The 21,140-nt window shown below is 38.4% G+C and overlaps 1 protein-coding gene across 1 annotated transcript in view; it reads right to left on the minus strand.

The window, feature by feature from the left end:
- Window positions 1–21,140, minus strand: part of LOC128509139 (BOLA class I histocompatibility antigen, alpha chain BL3-7-like) — a 68,924-nt gene that overhangs the window by 41,783 nt on the left and 6,001 nt on the right. The window contains exon 3 of the mRNA XM_053480725.1: window positions 928–1,176. Coding sequence (XP_053336700.1) covers window positions 928–1,176 — 249 coding nt within the window. The remainder of the gene's footprint in view (window positions 1–927; window positions 1,177–21,140) is intronic.

Consider the following 21,140-nt stretch of genomic DNA (forward strand, 5'->3'; position numbering starts at 1 on the left):
GCACATTAATCTGACAATAAATGTGGCACACCCACTTTTTCTGATGCACACCCAGAGTCTGTTTACTGGCTATGCAAGTGTTACACATGTGGTAGTGATTGAAGAAGAGTAGCAGGAGTGATCTGTGACAGAAAGGTATTGACAAGAATGAAAGGGAAAGTTTTTAGGATGGTAGTGAGACCAGCCATGTTGTACAGTTTGAACATGTTGCCGTTAAAAAGACAGGAAAGCAAAGCTGAAGATGCTTAGATTTGCTTTGGGAATGATGAGAATGGACAGGATTAGGAATGAGTACTGTATATGAGAGGGACAGTGCAGGGAGGACGGTTTGGGGACAAAGTTAGAGAGGCCAAATTAAGATGGTTTGGACATGCGCAGAGAATGGAGATATGAGAGATGGGGCTGTCAGGCAGGAGGAGAAAGGAGAAAGGCTCAAGAGGAGGTTTATGGATCTGGGAGGGGAGGACATGCCTGTCCCCATCTCTAACATTGGACTGACAAGAGAAGTTTAATGGGTGGAAACAAGTAGTCCGCTGTGGCCACCTCTACTGCGAGCAGCCGAAAGAAGTAAAAAGAAACTATTATTACTATTAATATTATTAGTAGTAGTAGTAGTACATTTTTACAGTTTCAGCTTGCTGATGGTAATCTCTCAGAAAAGCAGGTCACCTCTGCTTTATAGTTATGAAAAATAAGGTTATACTCCTATATTATACTCCATTCTTCCCATGAGAGACACAGCTTAATTTACATTAAAAATTACTGTACAAAATACTGTATAAAGACAGTGGCATTGGAAATTATTTAATTTCTTTGAAACATTAGCCTATAATATGACATAACCTAGTCACGATGACATGATGTTTACTGTGTCTAATCAGTCTTGTCTGTGTATTAGTGCTGAAAGTCCTGAGTCCTGTGTTTTACCTTCAGTGGGATTTAGTCTTCTCTTCTTTGTTTGATTCACAATGACCTGGAACCTGTCTTGATGATCAGTCATGTGCTGTGTCTCTCTGTCCCAATAACGCGCATCATCAGCTTTAATCTTCTTTATCCACTCCGTCTTTGGGATCATCTTCATGTTGTTGTCATAGTACACGAACTGCTCTCCATCCATCAGACCAACAGCAATGAATTGCCCATTGACAGTGTAGAGGTACTGCAGAGAGTGTGTGTCTGTAAAAGTTCACATATAAAACTATAAAGTTGCATATATTGTAAAAAAACTCTGTTTGATGTCACCAACAAAATACAAATGTGCTTTTTCACATGCCCTGCCTTTTTACACACCAGTTGGTTTTACATTTGAAATTTCTATAGCAAAAAAGTTATTGAATTTTGTTGATTTAATTGTCATTTTTTGAAACTCATATTAGACTGTACCAAAGTGCATTCATTTTCATACATATCTTTATAATTATTATTATTATTTTAATAATAAAAACACCCCGACTCTCATTAAACAAATTATCTGTTTTATTGGCACTATAATTGTCTGTGTAATCATTTCTTTTGAAATGTACATTAAAATAATAATTAATCAATTAAACAAACAAATTAATAAACAAATAATCCATACTGTAGCCTAACAGTGTAATATGTTTGATGTTCTGTGAGGTATTTCTCTGTAATCTTGTGTATTCTTCTGTACGGTTGGGTCTCGGTTATGCACTTTTTAGACGGTCCCCTAGTGACTCCATCGCTATAAAGCGTCGGTAAGCAGCGTCTCTTACAGATTTAGCTCCAGCAGGCTGTAACAGGAGAAGATCTAAAAATATTTTTATTTGAACAGCTTCTCTGTCCACTCCAGACTAAGAAAATATGCGATTTGTCATTTTTGTGTATTTATTTCTTGATAAACAGATGAGATAATCTCAGTTTACCTCCATTGCTTAAATTCCCCCCTTTTGGTCGGCGACTGCGAGTGACGTCGCTCCCCACACAATCCCGCCCCACAGCATAGACCCGCCACTGACGCTGATTGACAGGTTTCCGTGTAAAGCGTTGGAAATGCAATTGTAAATGGATTAGCCATTGCGTTTGAGTTTTGGCCGGCTTGACGCGCGACGCAGAGAAAGTAAAAAAGCAAACGTGATTTTGCTATTTAAATATGGCAGGTTCATAACTTGTAAGATATGGGAAATACAAATGGACTTTTCTTTTTCATTTGAAAATTGGCAGTCAGTGTTCATTCGCGAAGGCGAAAAAGCAAACGGTAATGAAAAGTTTGCAATTCCTTTAGAAAAATGTCCGGGATTTTACTCCATACAGATTATCGCGTGCCTTCAGAGCCCAGTTTCCTCGTGTTTCTTTTTTCGTGTAAGTTGTTTCCATTCTCGACCTCTCTTATTCTCGGTGTATGCTACTTGCACGCAGACTCGTTACGTAGTTCTGCTTTAAAGGAATAGGGCTTGCTGAGTTCCGGTTTGTCGGCCAATGTTCTGGAGTTTGAAGGAAATGTTCAGAAAAAAGTGTTTATAGATTTCAGAAACAGCAGAAGGTATATATATGTTCCGCTGTGTACATCATCTGCGAAGTTCAACAGAACTTTAAGTTTTCAGTTTTTCTTCAGATGTGGACGTTAGAAAACTTTGTCCTACAAGCAATTCTAAGGTTTGCAGTAAACATTTTAGCAGTGATCAGATTATTGAACCGCAAACACCAGAGGCACAAAAAAAAGTTAGTAACTGGCGCTGTACCAGTGCTTTTTGAATGATTACACCGTTAAAGCATCGCAGTCCAGTGTGTGGGAGGGGAGAGAGGCCTGCTGAATCCGTCGAACCCATACCCATGGATGTAACGATGGATCATGATTACTGTAGCATTCCTGAGCCTTCATTATTAGACCTGGCATGTGCTAAAATAGAAGAACTTTCTAATGAAGTGGAGGAGCTGAAAAAACAGCTACAAGAGCTACACGTTCAGCGTGACTGTACATTTACAGAACACAGTACAGGGTAGTATTTACAATATGTTATCTATATATACTACTCTTAGTCTACCTCATAAGACTTTTGTCTGTTACAGGGCTGCTCTCTATCACTTTATCATACTTACAAGCTCTATTTGCACTATACAGTGTGTCTGCATTTGCACTACTCTGTCTGGTTTGCACTCTCTGCCATGTGCCCTTACTTGTATATTGTATTTGTTTTTTTATATTATATGTATAATTGTATTTATTTATATTTTTCTTTGTATTTTATAAATACTACTTTATGTATTTAATGTTATCGGTTATCCACCAAGGATCTGAGAGTAACGCAATTTCAATTCTCAGTATGCCCTGTACATGTGGCAGAATTGACAATAAAGCTGACTTTGACTTTAAGATGTTCTTATACAATATATAATAATTTATATATTCTTATATAATATGGTTGTTTTGCAAATACGATGCACGTCAGTAACGTTAATCCGTGGGAGATCCGGGAGACAGCGGGTGTAGGACATATCCATTGCTAAACCGGAACTGACTGAGCCCTACTGAAAAGAACGCGGAAGTAGGTGTGCAAGTAGCGGATTCGCTTCTTTTGGATCTTGTTCCCAGCTGGTTTTGACCTTTAGCTTCGGTTCACGGTTATGTCTCTGCTCGCTCTCCTTTTGTATAACACGCTTCGCTGACTGACTCTATTGGCTTTCAACTCTCGCACTGACTCACGACTCTGCAAGTCTCTGCTTGCTCCCTTTTTGACTGATTTAACTGGCTTTTCTACCCGTTGCACCGGCATTGAATTACAATACTAGGATTTTCAAAAAACGCGTCTGAGCCACGCCCCTTTGGCACTGTAAATCTGCACTTGGGTTCTGCTCCTCTAGCTTTCTTTATCTCTCTGCCACACCTGACAAATATGTGGAATAGTACCTGTGCCAAATTATTACATTATTTTGATATCCCCAGTATTGTTCTAGAAATAGAAAATAAAATCATAAAAAAAACATTGAATTAGAAGATTTCTGGTACTGTATATGTAGTTGATAAATACGAAGCACAAAAAGTTTTTTTTTGTAAAAAACACAATTTCTGAATAAAAAAATTACATATACTTATGGAGTATAGAATCAACTATTTGATTAAACAGAATTTTAATTTGCATAAGAGTTATAACACTTATTTTAAAGTGTTACTTATTAAATATGAATTTATTAGTAATATTTTGCCCAATGTAATGTTGAACTTGAAATCAAAGTTGGCAAACTGTACCTTATCCTATGCCTAAGGATATTATAAATCCACTGGAGAAGGAATATATTTATATCATGTTTTGATAAAAGAAGCAGTCAAATATTTACAACAGCAGTGAAGACTTGGTTCAAACATTCTGAATGATTTAGAAATGTGCTCTTTAAAATCTGGGTTATGACAGTGTTATGAAACATGGCCCAGACTTTGCATCTACCATCTGCAGTTTTAGTTTACACTTTAAATAATTAATGACATGTTTATTAATAAGTACAGTCGCTAATGTTAAAAACTGAACCTGAGAGCTGGTTTTCTGGCAGAGACAGTGTTTATGTTAAAGTGTACAGTATCTGTATCCTGTTTACTGTGATTTATATTAACTGTATAACTGCCTGACTATTAATTTAAAATTTTAAAAAGACCTACATTTTAAGATTGTAAACAGTAAAATGTAATTAAATGTATTAAACTGTATTAATAAAATGTATAAATCATCAAACTTCAAACAAGTTGTTCTACTGATCAGCTGAAATGTTAAACAGCCCCTATTATGCTTTTTCAAATATGATCTTTCATGCAGTGTGTCATGTAGCTCTATGTGAACATAATATATCTGCAAAGTTATGATGCTGACAGTGCACGATAAATGAAGTTTTTGTCTATAAAAAAAAATAAATAAAAAAAATCGGCTCACGAGTAGTAAGCTAATCTATTTTTACTCTGTCACGGATCCACGTCACTCTGTAACATATTTGCATAATGTCCAGGTTGTAAAGAACTGAAAATGGGCTTTTGTTGAAATTGCAGCTTTAGGAGGTCATATTTACAGAAATTAAAAGCTATTTCAATCAAAAACATCCTAACAGGGCATGTTACATCTTAACATAGGACCCCAGTAGATCCGATAAGTTTCCTGCGCTTGTGGAAGATGTCACGCGCTGTACAGATTTCTGAAGCTCTACAGAATGTTCTGGACAGTGGGAGGAGTTTAGATTTACCTCAGAACAACACTGAGACTGCAACAGAGAACGAAGGAGGGGAATCCAGCAAGCTGTTACAATGGGTAAGTTAATAAATCTTATATAATCCTTATTCTGATAATATAAAACTAATGTTATTTTATTTTTCCTCATTTTCTCACAAGCTTTTACCAGTTTATGTAAAAAATTGTCATTTAATGACAACACTGCTAAATCATGTCTTATGTAGCTTAGCAGTCTTATGTAGCTTAGCACAAACAGGTTAGCTCACGGTGGCTAAGCTAATGCCTTACAGTATGTAGATTACAGATGGTTGTCAGTATCAGCTGTGGTGTAAATATTTATAATATATTTTACCCTGTTTTGGATAGCTTTATGTTATTGTAGCTATTTGGTTCAGTTTTTGGTTAGCTTATGACACTGCTATCTATATGTTATTTAGTACAAACACTTTAGCTATGTAGCTTACAGATGTTTGTGATATTAATGTGTAAATGTAAATCGTAATGCAAAAAGTATAAATTGTTGTTTAACAAAAGCTTGTGTTATGTTTATCCATGGTCAATAGTTATTGATGATAATATCCAGTAATTTCATTTGTTATCATGCTTTATGTCTTTTTCTCCCTTTTTTATAAACAGTTGTGACCGTAAAAATGATCAATCCCCTTTTTTATAGAGACCAAATGCAAACAAGCAGGCAAGATACAGACGGACCATCACTATGTCATGGAAAACACAGACTCTGCTATTCCTGCCCGCATGGAAACCTGGACCACGACAGGAATCTGGATACGAGATGGAACTCTTGTATTTTTTTTAAGCGGTTGGCCACATGAAAAGGCTTCACTTGTGACTGCGCACAACCAGCACATGGACTGACCTTAGATGCCAGGAATGTTACCACTGCTGGTCACAGGGTCTGTGTGCATTGCAAATCAGTTTATGGTAAGCAGCAAAAAACACCACGGAAATGCCAAGTATGCGATGTTCACTTATGTCTTGAGTAGGCCTGGGCGATAAAACGATAACGATATGTATCGCGATAGACACGTGATTGATATCAATAAAAAATGTGTTCGATAAAACGTTCGATAATGTTTATTCTTTGTCGGAAGAAAACAGAGGTCGTGAAGCTAGTTTGGTTGCTGTCATGCGCACTCGCTCCGTGACCGGCACTAGGACCCTGAAGTAGTAGGGTCACGATTCAGGAAGCATAAAAGGAGACAAGATGGCGCTTCACATCGCTCAGTCTGCCCATGCCGTTTCCAAAGCTTCGCCAGATCTTATGAGAGTACTCACAATTTTGGGTCCAATTCCTGATTGAGTGCGAGTTGCTAGAACGCGGAATAGTGTAAACTCTTGCTCTCGGTGTAAGAGAGTTCTTACAATAACTCTCGTGGTTATCCTGCCTGTTCGCACTGTTACCGCGTTTCGGTTTACCGTCCACGCTACAAGAGTAGACAAAGCACCCTATGCGCGTGCAATATCTCCCCTGCTTGCTCAACGTGTTCTCTGCGCATGCGCGGCTTCTCGATTCTGTACGCGCTCAACTGTCTGCACACGCGTGCAACATTTCTTTTATACAACGTGTCTTCTGTGATTATTTAATTACTTATTTATGTATTTTATTTTATTAAGTATTAGAAATACTTAATTGATTAGAAATACTTAATTGGAAAGTTTATTGGAAACGAACCTAATTCAATAAAATACAGGCTTGCATTATTTTATTTTTTGGATCTGATGTAGTTGTTCCTCTACTACATCAGACGTTCATAATAATAACAGAAAAAAAAACACATGCCATAGTTTTGTCCTTTGTGGCAGTAGCCAGTTTTGGTGTATCAAATTTTACATTTTGCTGCCAATTATAAAATGTAATCTGTGTATTAAGAGGCTACATCCCATTAAGCTGATCTGATGTGTGTTGGTCTGCCTTCTTCTTCTTCTTTGTCTTTCGGCTGTTCCCTTTCAGGGGTCGCCACAGCGAATCATCTGCCTCCATCTTACCCTATCCTCTGCATCCTCTTCTCTCACACCAACTAACTTCATGTCCTCTCTCACTGCATCCATAAATCTCCTCTTTGGTCTTCCTCTAGACCTCCTGCCTGGCAGTTCCAACCTCAGCATCCTTCTACCGATATATTCACAATCTCTCCTCTGAACATGCCCAAACCACCTCAATCTGGCCTCTCTGACTTTATCTCCAAAACATCTAACGTGGGTTGTCCCTCTGATAAACTCATTCTTAATCCTATCCATCCTTGTCACTCCCAAGGAGAACCTCAACATCTTCAGCTCTGCTACCTCCAACTCTGCCTCCTGTCTTTTCTTCAGCGCCACTGTCTCTAAGCCGTAGAGCATCGCTGGTCTCACCACTGTCCTGTACACCTTTCCTTTCATTCTCGCTGATACTCTTTTATCGCACAACACACCTGACACTTTTCTCCACCCATTCCAACCTGCCTGTACCCGCCTCTTCACCTCCTTTTCACACTCTCCGTTGCTCTGGACCGTTGACCCCAAGTACTTAAAATCCTGCACCTTCTTTACCTCTGCTCCCTGTAGCCTCACCGATCCTCCTGGGTCCCTCTCATTTACACACATGTATTCCGTCTTGCTGCGGCTAACCTTCATTCCTCTGCTTTCCAGAGCATACCTCCACCTCTGCAAATTTTCCTCCACCTGTTCCCTGCTTTCGCTACAGAGCACAATGTCATCTGCAAACATCATAGTCCATGGGGACTCCTGTCTTACCTCATCTGTCATCCTGTCCATCACCAGAGCAAACAAAAAGGGGCTTAGAGCCGATCCTTGATGCAGACCCACCTCCACCTTAAACTCTTCTGTCACACCTACAGCACATCTTACCACTATCTTACAGCTCTCATACATGTCCTGCACCACTCTAACATACTTCTCTGCCACTCCAGACTTCCTTATACAATACCACAGCTACTCTCTTGGCACCCTGTCATACGCTTTCTCTAAATCTAAAAAGACACAATGCAACTCCCTGTTACCTTCTCTGTACTTCTCCGCCAGCATCCTCAAAGCAAATACTGCATCTGATGTACTCTTTCTAGGCATAAAACCATATTGCTGCTCACAAATGCTCACCTCTGCCCTTAACCTAGCTTCCACTACTCTTTCCCACAGCTTCATTGTCTGGCTCATTAGCTTTATACCTCTATAATTGCCATAGCTTTGCACATCTCCCTTGTTCTTAAAAATTGGCACCAATACACTTCTCCTCCATTCCTCTGGAATCCTCTCACTCTCCAAGATCTTGTTAAACAAACTTGTCAAAAACTCTACTGCCACCTCTCCTAAGCACTTCCATACCTCCACAGGTATGTCATCAGGACCAACAGCCTTTCCACTCTTCATCCTCTTCAACGCCCTTCTCACCTCACTTCTACCAATATTTGCTACTTCCTGTTCGACAACAGTCACCTCTTCTACTCTTTGTTCTCTTTCGTTTTCCTCATTCATCAACTCCTTAAAATACTCCTTCCATCTTCCCATCACCCTCCTGGCATCTGTCAGTACAGTTCCATCTCTATCTTTAATCACTCTAACCTGCTGCACATCCTTCCCATCTCTATCTCTCTGCCTTGCCAACCTGTACAGATCCCCCTCTCCCTCCTTACTGTCTAGCCTAGCATACAAGTCCTCATATGCTCTTTGTTTGGCCTTTGCCACCTCTACCTTCACCTTACTCTGCATCTCCCTGTACTCCTGTCTACTCTCTTCAGTCCTCTCAGTGTCCCACTTCTTCTTAGCTAGCCTCTTTCCCTGTATACACTCCTGGACTTCCTCATTCCACCACCAAGTCTCCTTGTCCACTTTCCCCTTACCTGATGATACACCAAGTACCCTCCTACCTGTCTCCCTGATCACATTGGCTGTAGTTGTCCAGTCAACTGAAAGCACCTCCTGACCACCCATAGCCTGTCTCAACTCCTCCCTAAAGACTTCACAACATTCTTCCTTTCTCAGCTTCCACCACTTTGTCCTCTGCTCTGCCTTTGTCCTCTTCGCCTTCCTCACCACCAGGGTTATTTTACACACGACCATTCTGTGTTGTCTGGCTACACTCTTATATGTCACCCTATGTTCCTGCCTCTTCTGGAAGAAAGTATTTACCACTGCCATTTCCATCCTCTTTGCAAAGTCCACCACCATCTGTCCTTCTACATTTCTGTCCTGAAGACCAAACCTGCCCATCACATTTTCATCACCTCTGTTCCCTTCCCCAACATGTCCATTGAAGTCTGCACCAATCACCACTCTTTCACCTCTGGGGATGCTCTGCATCACTTCATCTAACTCACTCCAGAATTTCTCCTTCTCTTTTAACTCACATCCTACCTGTGGGGCATAACCACTAACAACATTGAACATTATCCCTTCAATTTCCAGCTTCAGACTCATCACCCTATCTGATACTCTCTTCACCTCTAGAACATTCCTTACAAACTCCTCTTTTAGGATAACTCCTACTCCATTTCTTTTCCTATCCACACCATGGTAAAACAATTTGAACCCTGATCCTAAGCTTCTAGCCTTGCTACCTTTCCACCTGGTCTCCTGGACACACAGTATATCCACCTTCCTTCTCTGCATCATATCAACTAACTCTCTTCCCTTCCCTGTCATGGTCCCAACATTCAAAGTCCCTACTATCACTCCTAAACTCTTGCCTTTCCTCTTCTCTCTCTGCTTACGAACACGCCTTCCTCCTCTCCTTCTTCGACCAACAGTAGCCCAATTTCCACCAGCACCCTGTAGGTCAACAGCACCAGTGGCGGTCGTTGTTAACCCGGGCCACGACCGATCCGGTATGGGAATTATATTCATGATTCGCATCATTGATTTGGCAAAAGTTTTACGTCGGATGCCCTTCCTGACACAACCCTCTGCATTTATCCAGACTTGGGACTGGCACAAGAAGACACTGGATTGCGCCCCCCCGTGGTTGCAACCGTGTTGTGTTGGTCTGCCTGACCCCTCTTTTTTTGGAATAATTTTAAGTTACTCTGCCTTATTTGGGAAAGATGGTCTACAGTAGCTTTAAGTTCTAATTTTCTAAAATAAACACTTGGTGGTTCTTCAAGATCTTGACTATAGCCTATTTCTACAGTTTTCTTTTTTCAATATAGTTAATTTAGAGTTAGTTTCATTTCTACAAATGGTGCAAACTCTGCTAGATTATAGATAAGATTCCCATTCCCCTGCCATTCTGTAATCGGCAGATCATGATCTTGGTGTTCGGTGATCGGCCCCAAAAATGCTGATCGGAGCATCTCTACCCGTGACGGTTGCATTAACAAAGGCACTCGCTCTCTGGTAACCTAGCAACGTAGAGAGTGATACGCTAATGCCAATCATGTAACAGTATCATGTTTGGTTGCCCCATATTGTTGTCTCGTGCTGGTCTGCTGGATTCCTCTTCATAAGCAGAAAATGCACTTTGCACTATTTTATTACACTTTATTAAGCATTACTTACATTTTCTTTCATTTTGCACCTTAAATGTTAAGAGATAATTGTTAACATTGTGATAATTGTTAACATTGTGACTTTAGACTTATGTTTACATTTTAATTATTTGAGTTTTCCATGGTTGTTGACATTTCTGTCTTAATAACTGAGGGGACTATGATCAGAGGAAGGTTAAGTTTAAAATAAAAATGTTTAAATGTAATATATTTTTCTCCTGGTCCTTATTTTAAATGGGTCATAAAAAACATCAATAATTATCGATATCGACCGATATGAAACACTGATATCGTGATACAGTTTTTAGCCATATTGCCCAGCCCTAGTCTTGAGTTAAACAAGAACTGCTTTTCGAGAGTATGGAAGAAGATCAGTCTCATAAATAATTCACACAAAAGACACAATGCACACATGCGTATCCTAATTCACATGCGTGAAACCTAATTCGCGTGCACGAAAAAAATATATTCACAAAAAAAACCTCACATGCACATATATTCATTCATAATATACATTACACACAAATGTACAACTGTGTACATTTTTTTTTTGTATGTTTAAAATTTACGAGTGCATCATGGACTGTGCATGCGAAAACTGACTTGCGTGTGTGAATATCCCTGGATTTGAGTGTGTGTGTGTGTGTGTGTGTGTGTGTATTTTAGAGACTTTCCTGGCTTCAACGTGCCAGCAAAGTCTAAGAAATACGTCATTTGTGCTCTTAAACCAATCAGATGCGACGTCACCATTCAACCAATCACAGCCCTCCAGGAGCGCTCGAGTATCTCACCTTTACACACCTTTTGCGCAGTCTGAGTTAATTACAACGGAAATGAAGTTTTACCTCCTCAAACCAAGAACAGGATGCACATGTAAGTTATTACTTTATTTCATAATGTTTCATTGATGAACTTTACAGAAAATAACACAGTTAACCACTTTATCATCTTTATAAACACTTATTACATATTTGTCACAGTTTTTCATTTACCAAATAAAACAATGCAGTCACTCAGCATAGTAAAAATAGCATGTGACTGACTATTGATTTTACAATTTGAGAGGTGAATTGATCATTTATTATGACTTTCTAAACTGGTGTTTGGTCCGTTTGAACTTACAGTTACACCAATAAATACATATAGCATGTTGTACTTTATGTAGCAGGGTGATTCCATCTCAAATCAACCAGTGGGTTCCACCACATGATCACAGATTTTGCTGATTTTTTTACTAATTGTTGGTATTGGCATGAAAATAAAAAAAACCAATTTTTTTGTCCCAACTCCCGCTCGTTAAAAAAAATCGCAGCCATCTTGATTTTTGGCCTCGACACGCTTCGAGACGTGCCACGCCCCTTTTTGAAATCCTCTTTTCCTAGATAACTCACTTGCTATATGTCATATGGAGATGAAACTGGGTATATTTATGTAATTTTTTATGTAGATTCAGATTCTGCAATCAGAATCTGAATTTAGCTATCTCTTGTGGTTATGGAGATATTTCTGAAAAAACATTTTTTGGTGGTACCCCTTTTTGACCCCCCAGAACCCAAGGTCTGCAAAATAGGGGTTACTTCACATCACCTTATCTTAAAAATAAATAAAAACCAGGGTTGTGTTATGCCCTGTTTTATAGAAATCATCAAAAATGAATTTCCAGGTTTTGCAACATTTTATGATTTGACACACAGAAATGGACTGCAATATCTGTAGAATACTTAATGCATACTCATAAAATCTGCTCCTTTCAAAGTGAAAGTTACCTTAAATTCTTCTGTAATGCATATCTAGTCAAAGACTGATAATGACGTTATTCATCTCTCTACACTGAAAGGACTAATCACAGTTTTTTTTTCATCACCCTGGGTATCTGATTCTGGAAAAACAAAGCCCACAAAAATGAGTTCATGGAATAAGACCAAAATGGTACATGTACATGTACGAGACCTGTCAAATTGTAGTGACACAAATAATATCGACTAGGAAAGGCATGCACTTTGTTGCTACCAAAGTCATCTTGATAGGAAATGTCTCCACAAATTTGTAAATTTTTTTAATTCTTGTACTGGCTGGCTGCACCATCTAAGAAGTAATGCACATGATTTAAATTTGGTAGAAGAACTTTCAGTGGATTTATGAGAACCTTAATAAACTTGTAAACAACAATAGCATTGTGTTCCCTTTCATTACTGACAACACAAAAACTTTTGCAACGTAGTAAACCATCGTTTTCACTACCATCCCTATAGTAAACCACGAAGGGATGCAGAATCACCTGGGATGTATCCCAATGAAAACCTGGAAAAGCATTCTTACAAATGGAAAATAGCTTCTGGCAAAATCCATGAGGATAACGGCCTCCTCTCCAATGGGAAGTTTCTCTTTCAGTTCTTTTAAATAAGCAGATTGGGCCTCGGCTGTATAGTGATGAGCTGTGCAGGAGTCACATTTTTCACAAAGTCTCATAATGAAATCAGACACTGACAAAGACGGCAGAGAATGAGAAGGGCGAAAGCAGATCGTTGAATGAAAGAGATAAACCAGAATTGGTTTGTAAAAATGGTGCAACTTCAGTAGTGTGGAACTGGTTTGGTTTTCGCCCGTCAGATACCCAACAAAGCAGAATTTTTTTGTAGAACATAACATGCAAGCGGGTCATCGTGGCGAAGGGAGGAAACACCACAAACCTATTTCATCATTTAAAGCAGAAGCACTTGTTGGAGTACAACAAAGCTGTTAAAGCACGTGAAAAACTTCCATGAGCCGTAGCATAATTTATCCATGTTTTTTGTTTGCTTGTTTTGTTTTTACTCAAGAGTTTAAGTTTTATTATTTGACTTATTTATTTGCCACACTGCAGTTTTATGTTCAAAGCAACTCTTTTTAAGTTTTGTGTACATTATACATGGTTATGCTCAGGATATGTCAGCCCATTTCCACTTGAAATGCCTTTTGGTTAAATTGTCAGCAAGTTATTTGCATTTGCACTGTTAAATTTTTATATAGCTTTAATGCACATACAAACAGCTGCTTGTTAATTAAAAATAAGTTGATGGGTTTTTTTTGCACTTATAAAGTTTTGGAATTGTAAAGTATTTTGTCTCGTGTCAATCACATCGTCAATTATATCGTTATCGCAAATGTTCAAATATATATCGTGATAAATATTTTTGGCCATATTGCCCTTCCCTAATTAAGATAACTTACTTAGATAACAGGGGTTAACAGAAAAAGGGGCGTGGCACGTCTCGAAGCGCGTCGAGGCCAAAAATCAAGATGGCTGCCATTTTTTAAACGAGCGGGAGTTGGGACAAAAAAATTGGGGGGTTTTATTTTCATGCCAATACCAACAATTGGTGAAAAAATCAGCAAAATCTGAGAAGTGATGGTGGAAAATTTCTCTTCCACTGGTTGATTTGAGATGGAATCACCCAGCAAACTACCTTGAAACATTGATTTGAACAAGATATGCAGCATGATTCAAAACATTTATTTTAAATGTTTCAACAAATGTATAACTTACTGTCTGTACATTGAAATACATATTTTCTTTTTAATAATTTAGGAATCTCTCCAGCAGTACATTCTTCAATGACTTCATGATGGTTTGGTTCATGTCTTGGAGACACAGCCACTGAACACTGACTACCCACAGTTCATTTACAGACAGGAGCTGGTGGTTATTGGTGCCCTGGATGAAATGATACATATTCCAGAAGATGTCATGACGGCCCTGTCAAATCTAAGCAACATCATGCAGCGTCAGTGCATCAGACAAATATAAAAAATAAAATAAAAAGTTTTGCCAACTGCTATGTAATGATGGTGTTATTTTATTTTTTTTACAATTAACTCCTGTCACCTGTTGAAACAGTCTTTTATAATTATTGATAATTCACTCTAAGCTGCATGAATGGATAAATTGAGAGCCATGATTTTCGATTCTTTACAATAAACATAATTCTCCCACAAGACTCAAGTCTTTACTTATTGCATTACTGGATAAATCAACATTTTTAACTAATCTCTTGAATGAATAAATGAATGAATGTACATTTTTAGCATTTTGATTTTTATTGATACGACCTTTAATTGAAGCTAAAGTTACTTATAAAATTTTACTTAAATTATACTATTTTGGTTTGTATTGTAGACATTAGTGTTTATATCAGAAATACAAACTTTTCTTTCAGTACCTCTGATAATTAAGTTGGCTTGAGAAAGCCAACTTACTGATATCCGACTTAAACTTATTATTATTCTGAGACTAAAATTATCAACTCTAACTCCTCCTAGAGCTTTAACTCTACAAACTCCAAACTCAGCCCAGATCTTCAGACTGATCTGACCGGGTGTGCTATATCTTTTCTAACTGATCGGACTTACGGTTTTCCTAAAAATGACGTTTAAAACTGGGAAAAATCCCATAGACTTACATTGACGGAATGTTCAAATGAGCCAGCACTTTTCAAATTCCAACTGTCAAAATCCCCAGAATCCTTTGAGACTCGTTCAAACTTCCTTTCTATATACTGTATTTCTAATCTATTCAAACTCATTCAAACTCATCTATCTATCTTAGAAACATGCTAGCAACTTTGCTAATCATGCTAGAAACATGCTAGCAACTTTGCTAATCATGCTAGAAACATGCTAGCGCCTTTGCTAATCATGCCAGAAACATGCTAGCTCCTTTGCTAATCATGCCAAAAACATGCTAGCGCCTTTGCTAATCATGCCAGAAACATGCTAGCGCCTTTGCTAATCATGCCAGAAACATGCTAGCGCCTTTGCTAATCATGCCAGAAACATGCTAGCAACTTTGCTAATCATGCTAGAAACATGCTAGCAACTTTGCTAATCATGCTAGAAACATGCTAGCAACTTTGCTAATCATGCTAGAAACATGCTAGCAACTTTGCTAATCATGCTAGAAACATGCTAGCAACTTTGCTAATCATGCTAGAAACATGCTAGCAACTTTGCTAATCATGCTAGAAACATGCTAGCAACTTTGCTAATCATGCTAGAAACATGCTAACAACTTGCTAATCATGCCAGAAACTTGCTAGCAACTTTGCTAATCTTGCTAGAAACATGCTAGCGACTTGCTAACCATGCTAGAAGCATGCTAGCGACTTGCTAGTTATGCTAGAAACATGATAGCGACTTGCTAATCATGCTAGAAACATGCTAATCATGCTAGCGACTTTGCTAATCATGCAAGAAACATACTAGTGACTTTGCTAATCATGCTAGAAACATGCTAATCATGATAGAAACATGCTAACGACTTTGCTAGTCCTGCTATAAACATGCTAATCATGCTAGAAACATGCTTGCGACTTGCTAATCATGCTAGAAACATCCTAGCGACTTGCTAATTGTGCCAGAATCATGCTAGCCACTTGCTAATCATGCTAGAAACATGCTAGCCCCTTGCTAATCATGCTAGAAACATGCTAGCAACGTCCTAATCATGCTAGCAACATGCTAGTAACTTACTACAAATTCTAGCACCATGCTAGTAACTTGCTAATCATGCTAGCAATATGGTAGTAACTTGCTAATCATGCCTGAAACATGCTAGCAACATGCTAGTAAATTGGTAGTCATGTTAACAACATGCTAGTAACTTGCTAATCATGCTAGAAAAATTCTGGTAACTTGCTAATCATACTAGCAACATGTTAGTGACATTCATCAATGTGTGTAATGTGCGCTGCAGGTGCAAAACATTTTGGATTATTATCCAAGTTGTAGGCTAGGCAATATGGGTGGTATCTGACATTAAGGATCCGCAACTGTAACCACAAACTCCATAGTGAATGAATCTAACTATCTATCAGTCTATATATCTGTAACTGTCTATCTGTCTGACACTATCTATCTATCTGTCTTTTAAACCTTTTAAACTTAAACTGTTTTAACTTTAACTTCTTAAACTATTTTAAACTTTTCACACTTTTAAACTTCTATCTCCGGCTTTCTCAAGCCAACTTAAAGTTTGTCTAAACGAACTTTTTTATCTAGTTTGAATTATTGTAAGGAAATCATATTGTAAGAAATAATGGTGACTAAAGAGACTATTTGTGAAGCTGTTCAATAATAAATATAAATGACAACTGCTCTCTGGCTCAGCGACGGCACCAAAGCAAATTTGAAATAGTGCAGCTTTAGTCCATGATGTTATATTATGTATAAATTATTTGAGCTGTTAATGAAATAAAAGCAAATCTGGTGGCATTTAGATATATCAGAATACCCTGTAACCCATAGAACCATCTATTCTTCAAATTTAAAACTGTGACTGTCTTGATTGACAAACATCAATCATGAAGTGTTTATAAAGATGATAACGTGGTTAACTGTGTTATTTTCAGCGAAGTTCATTAATAAAACATTATGAAATAAAGTAATAACTTAGACGTGCATCCTGTTCTTGGTTATTGGATGACCATCTTGTAAAACCTGAATTTTGTCTTGTTACTAGGAAGTTACTAGCATACCTGAAGCAAAAGAAGCTTTGTAATATTTGCATGTATTCTGACTTTTATATCATGCCAACATTTGATGGAGTGAACAGCCTACCATCAAATGAGAGGGAGTAAAATCTTTCCGTGCCACGGGCATATGCCACTCCACATGTCACCGCTGTGCGCGCATGTCACTGGCAGCTGTTATTCCACGTCACCGCTGTGCGCGCATGGCACTGGCAGCTCCAACTCCACATGTCACCGCTGTGCGCGCATGGCACTGGCAGCTGTTATTCCACATGTCACCGCTGTGCGCGCATGGCACTGGCAGCTGTTATTCCACATGTCACCGCTGTGCGCGCATGGCACTGGCAGCTGTTATTCCACATGTCACCGCTGTGCGCGCATTGCACTGATATGTCCGTCTGTCATCGGTCTCAACGCGACTATTCACGTCTGTATACGCCACTGGACTCCTCACGGTTAACACTAGAAGCGCCGCGCCAGTGTCACCTACTAATAACGCGGTTCAGCGGTCATTTGACCGCCTATTGTTTTGAATGGGAAGCTGCTGCTGACACACAATGATCGCTAGATGGCGCTTTCACCCAAAGCAAATAGTTTAGCTCCAAGATCAACTTGCACTTGGACAATGCGCCATTCATTCCCTCGTTGATGATCAGCGGTATCTTTTTTTCATATTCAACTGAGAAAACCTACTACAGAGTCTCTAAGGGGACAAAGGAAAAGGGAAAAAACGGCAGTTTTTTCTCCTCCTTTGTCCATCTTCGTACTATAACAAAAAGGAAAGCTCTACTTAATTTTATATCGTATGGAAAAAATTTATTCGTTTTTTCATTCTATTCGAAGCTTCTGAACGTCTCGGATGGAGCAGGAGCAGCAATTTAGTTCTGAACTCGCTTCCGTAAAATTATCGCTAAAACAATATTAAATTTGTATAAATCAGATCTATCACAGCAGATAATAAACTATGCTATGGCATAACCGAAGCAAACAACACGATTATGCCTCGTTTTGTTCAGTGTTGCTAGGCAACGAACCACGCGCCTAATCGGCGGGAACGCGGTTCAGGTTATGTATTATAAACCTGCGGAATGTTTCACTGCTTATGTTCATGTAATAAAAGCGAGGGAAATGTGGAAGTGATGTGTGGCCACTGAATGAGAACTAAACCAAAGATTTCGGTAATTACACTGAGTGTAACATCTGCATAGTGACACTAAACAGCTGAACACCTTCACTTTCCTGTTTACCTCTGAGGGAAAAAAATGCTGTATTTTGTTTGTTCATATTTAGAATGTTTATAAAAGTACACGAAGTAGGCGCGCGCGCGCACACACGCACACACACACACACCTCCCCTGAGCTCTCGGTCAACATCCAATCACCGTCAGTATGCAAATGAGTCAAGACGTAGCCTAACGTGGTGTCGTGTCGGATTTCAGCGGTCACGGAGAGGAAAGACTTTGAAGCAGTTTCAGCGTTTTTTCAGTTACAAGCACAGCAATGAATCCACGTTGTTCACTGTTCATGACATAGTGACACTAAACAGCTGAACACCTTCACTTTTCCGTTTACCTCTGAAAAAAAAAGCTGTATTTTGTTTGTTTATATTCAGAGTAACACCTTCCAACCACCTCTCATAGTCTATTGTTAGTTTTAATGATCTGACAGAAACTAATTATCACTACATAAGTACCCCAACACCATTGATCATGAGTTTCAGCTGAAACTAATTCTATACATGCAACAGAAAATGTATAGATCCAAATGTATAAAGGTGCTCTCTCTCTCTCTCTCTCTCTCTCTCTCTCTATATATATATATATATATATATATATATATATATATATATATATATATATATATATATATATATATATATATATATATATCTATATCAGCGGTCACGGAGTGAAAAGACTTTGAAGCAGTTTATATATTAATCTAAGCTTGAACTTATCAACATTGTTTTGTTCAGATTCCGCTCCAGTGTGTTTCTTAATCCATATATATATATATATATATATTTAGTTTAGCACACAAAAACTTAAAAGTCCTTTCTGGTAAATCAACTGCATATGTAGTTTATTTACAGCAATTCATTAAAAATGAATATATATTGTACAGTACAAGGTAAACACAAGAAAGATTACAAAATGAAAAAAAAAAACAGTGTGTTCTTTATAAACAGCTTATGTGCGTCAAGATGCTGAAATCCCTTGCATGTTGCCCCTCAATTTTGTGCTTCCATTTCAAGTGGAGAGATATTTGACCGACAGCCTAGAACAAAAGAACTGTAGGTGTGATCACAACCCCCTCCGAACGACCGTGCCATCAATCCAGACCACCTCAGAAGTTCCCTCCAATGTATGCTGATGTTTTGCAAGTATTTTTGCAAAACTATGGCAGTCTCTTGAGAGGTGGTTGGAATGTGTTATTCATTTATTTATTCTATACAAGGGCACTAACTACACAGATCAAACTGTTACCTTATTGTATTCCTATACTCATCGCCTTGCTTGTTGTAACTGAAAAAACGCTGCAACTGCTTCAGGGGAGGTGTGTGTGTGTGCGCGTGTGCGTGCGCTGCAGCCTGTGAATGAATACGCACAGCCGAGAACAGAGACATGAGGGACATCTAATACCGTATTGTGTAGTGTCCCTTTCTCAGCGGATTTTTCTGCTACCGCAGATCAGTTTATCAACTTGTAATATATTAATTTTAGGAATATATTAACATGTGCAGACATTAAGTTGAGGGGGCGCTGCCCCTCTTGCCCCTAAATCGAGCCAGCCTCGATTACACACACACACACACACGTGTGTGTGTGTGTGTGTGTGTGTGTGTGTGTATATATATATATATATATATATATATATATATATATATATATATATATATATATATATAACATGCATCTTTATACATTTGGAATCTGCATCTAAATTTTCTGTTGCATGTATAGAATTAGTTTTTGCCAAATCATTAAAACTAACAATAGACTATGAGAGGTGGTTGGAAGGTGTTACTCTGAATATAAACAAACAAAATACAGCTTTATTTTTTTTAGCATATGTAATAGTTTTACATATTACATATGTTTTGCAAAATACTTGCAAAACATATGTAATATGTAAAAATATTGTTTTAGAGATAATTTCACGGAAGCTTCTAACAGAATGAACAGACTAATGAATTTTCTCAAAACGTTATAAAATTAAGTAAAGCGAAATCCCCTAAATGTCCTTATAAAATATCGCTGATTATCAACGCCAGAATGAATGGCGAATTGTCGATATTTCACGGAAGCATATATATATATATATAAAATAAACTGCATATATGGAATGAAACCTGAGACAGTTACATATACACACTGAATGACGCATGGATAGTATGCGCGATTCCTTGCGCCATCTGCTGAGAGAAATGTGAATCGCAGGTTGGAAAAGGCAGGAAACGTCATGCCGCCGCGCAGCTGTCAGCGATTTCACGTAAATAAGAGCAAAATAGCTTTATACTGGCTTTTACTGGTGCGATTTTGAAAATGTAAGCATACAGGGTGATTAAGCTCACTGAACTAGGAAAAGTCATGGAAGGAGGGTCCTGGAATTTGATCGAGTGTGAAGTTTTTTTTTTTTTTTTACCCCCTTGCGGTCAAATGACCGCTGCTCGGCGCTTCTAGTGTTAAATACGTTGGTCACATGACAGCTGTATAAGCCGGTTACGGGACTCATTGTGTGTAAAGTTTTTCTAAAGTTGCGTAGTAGAAGAAGCGAGTTGCTTGGTCCGTCCGCTGTGCTTTTGGTAAGCTTTTCTGGCGCCAGGAGAGACTCAGTCAAAAACACACACACGTTGTCCGTCAGAAAGGTCTCTGTTTATTAACAGCAAAGATGGGGTTTTTATATGTTTACACTTTCAGGTACGTTCATAATCCTGTGAAAATGTATATTATTATTTTATTCTG

This window comes from Clarias gariepinus, chromosome 21 (assembly GCF_024256425.1).
Source record: "Clarias gariepinus isolate MV-2021 ecotype Netherlands chromosome 21, CGAR_prim_01v2, whole genome shotgun sequence".
NCBI classification, from domain to species: domain Eukaryota; kingdom Metazoa; phylum Chordata; class Actinopteri; order Siluriformes; family Clariidae; genus Clarias; species Clarias gariepinus.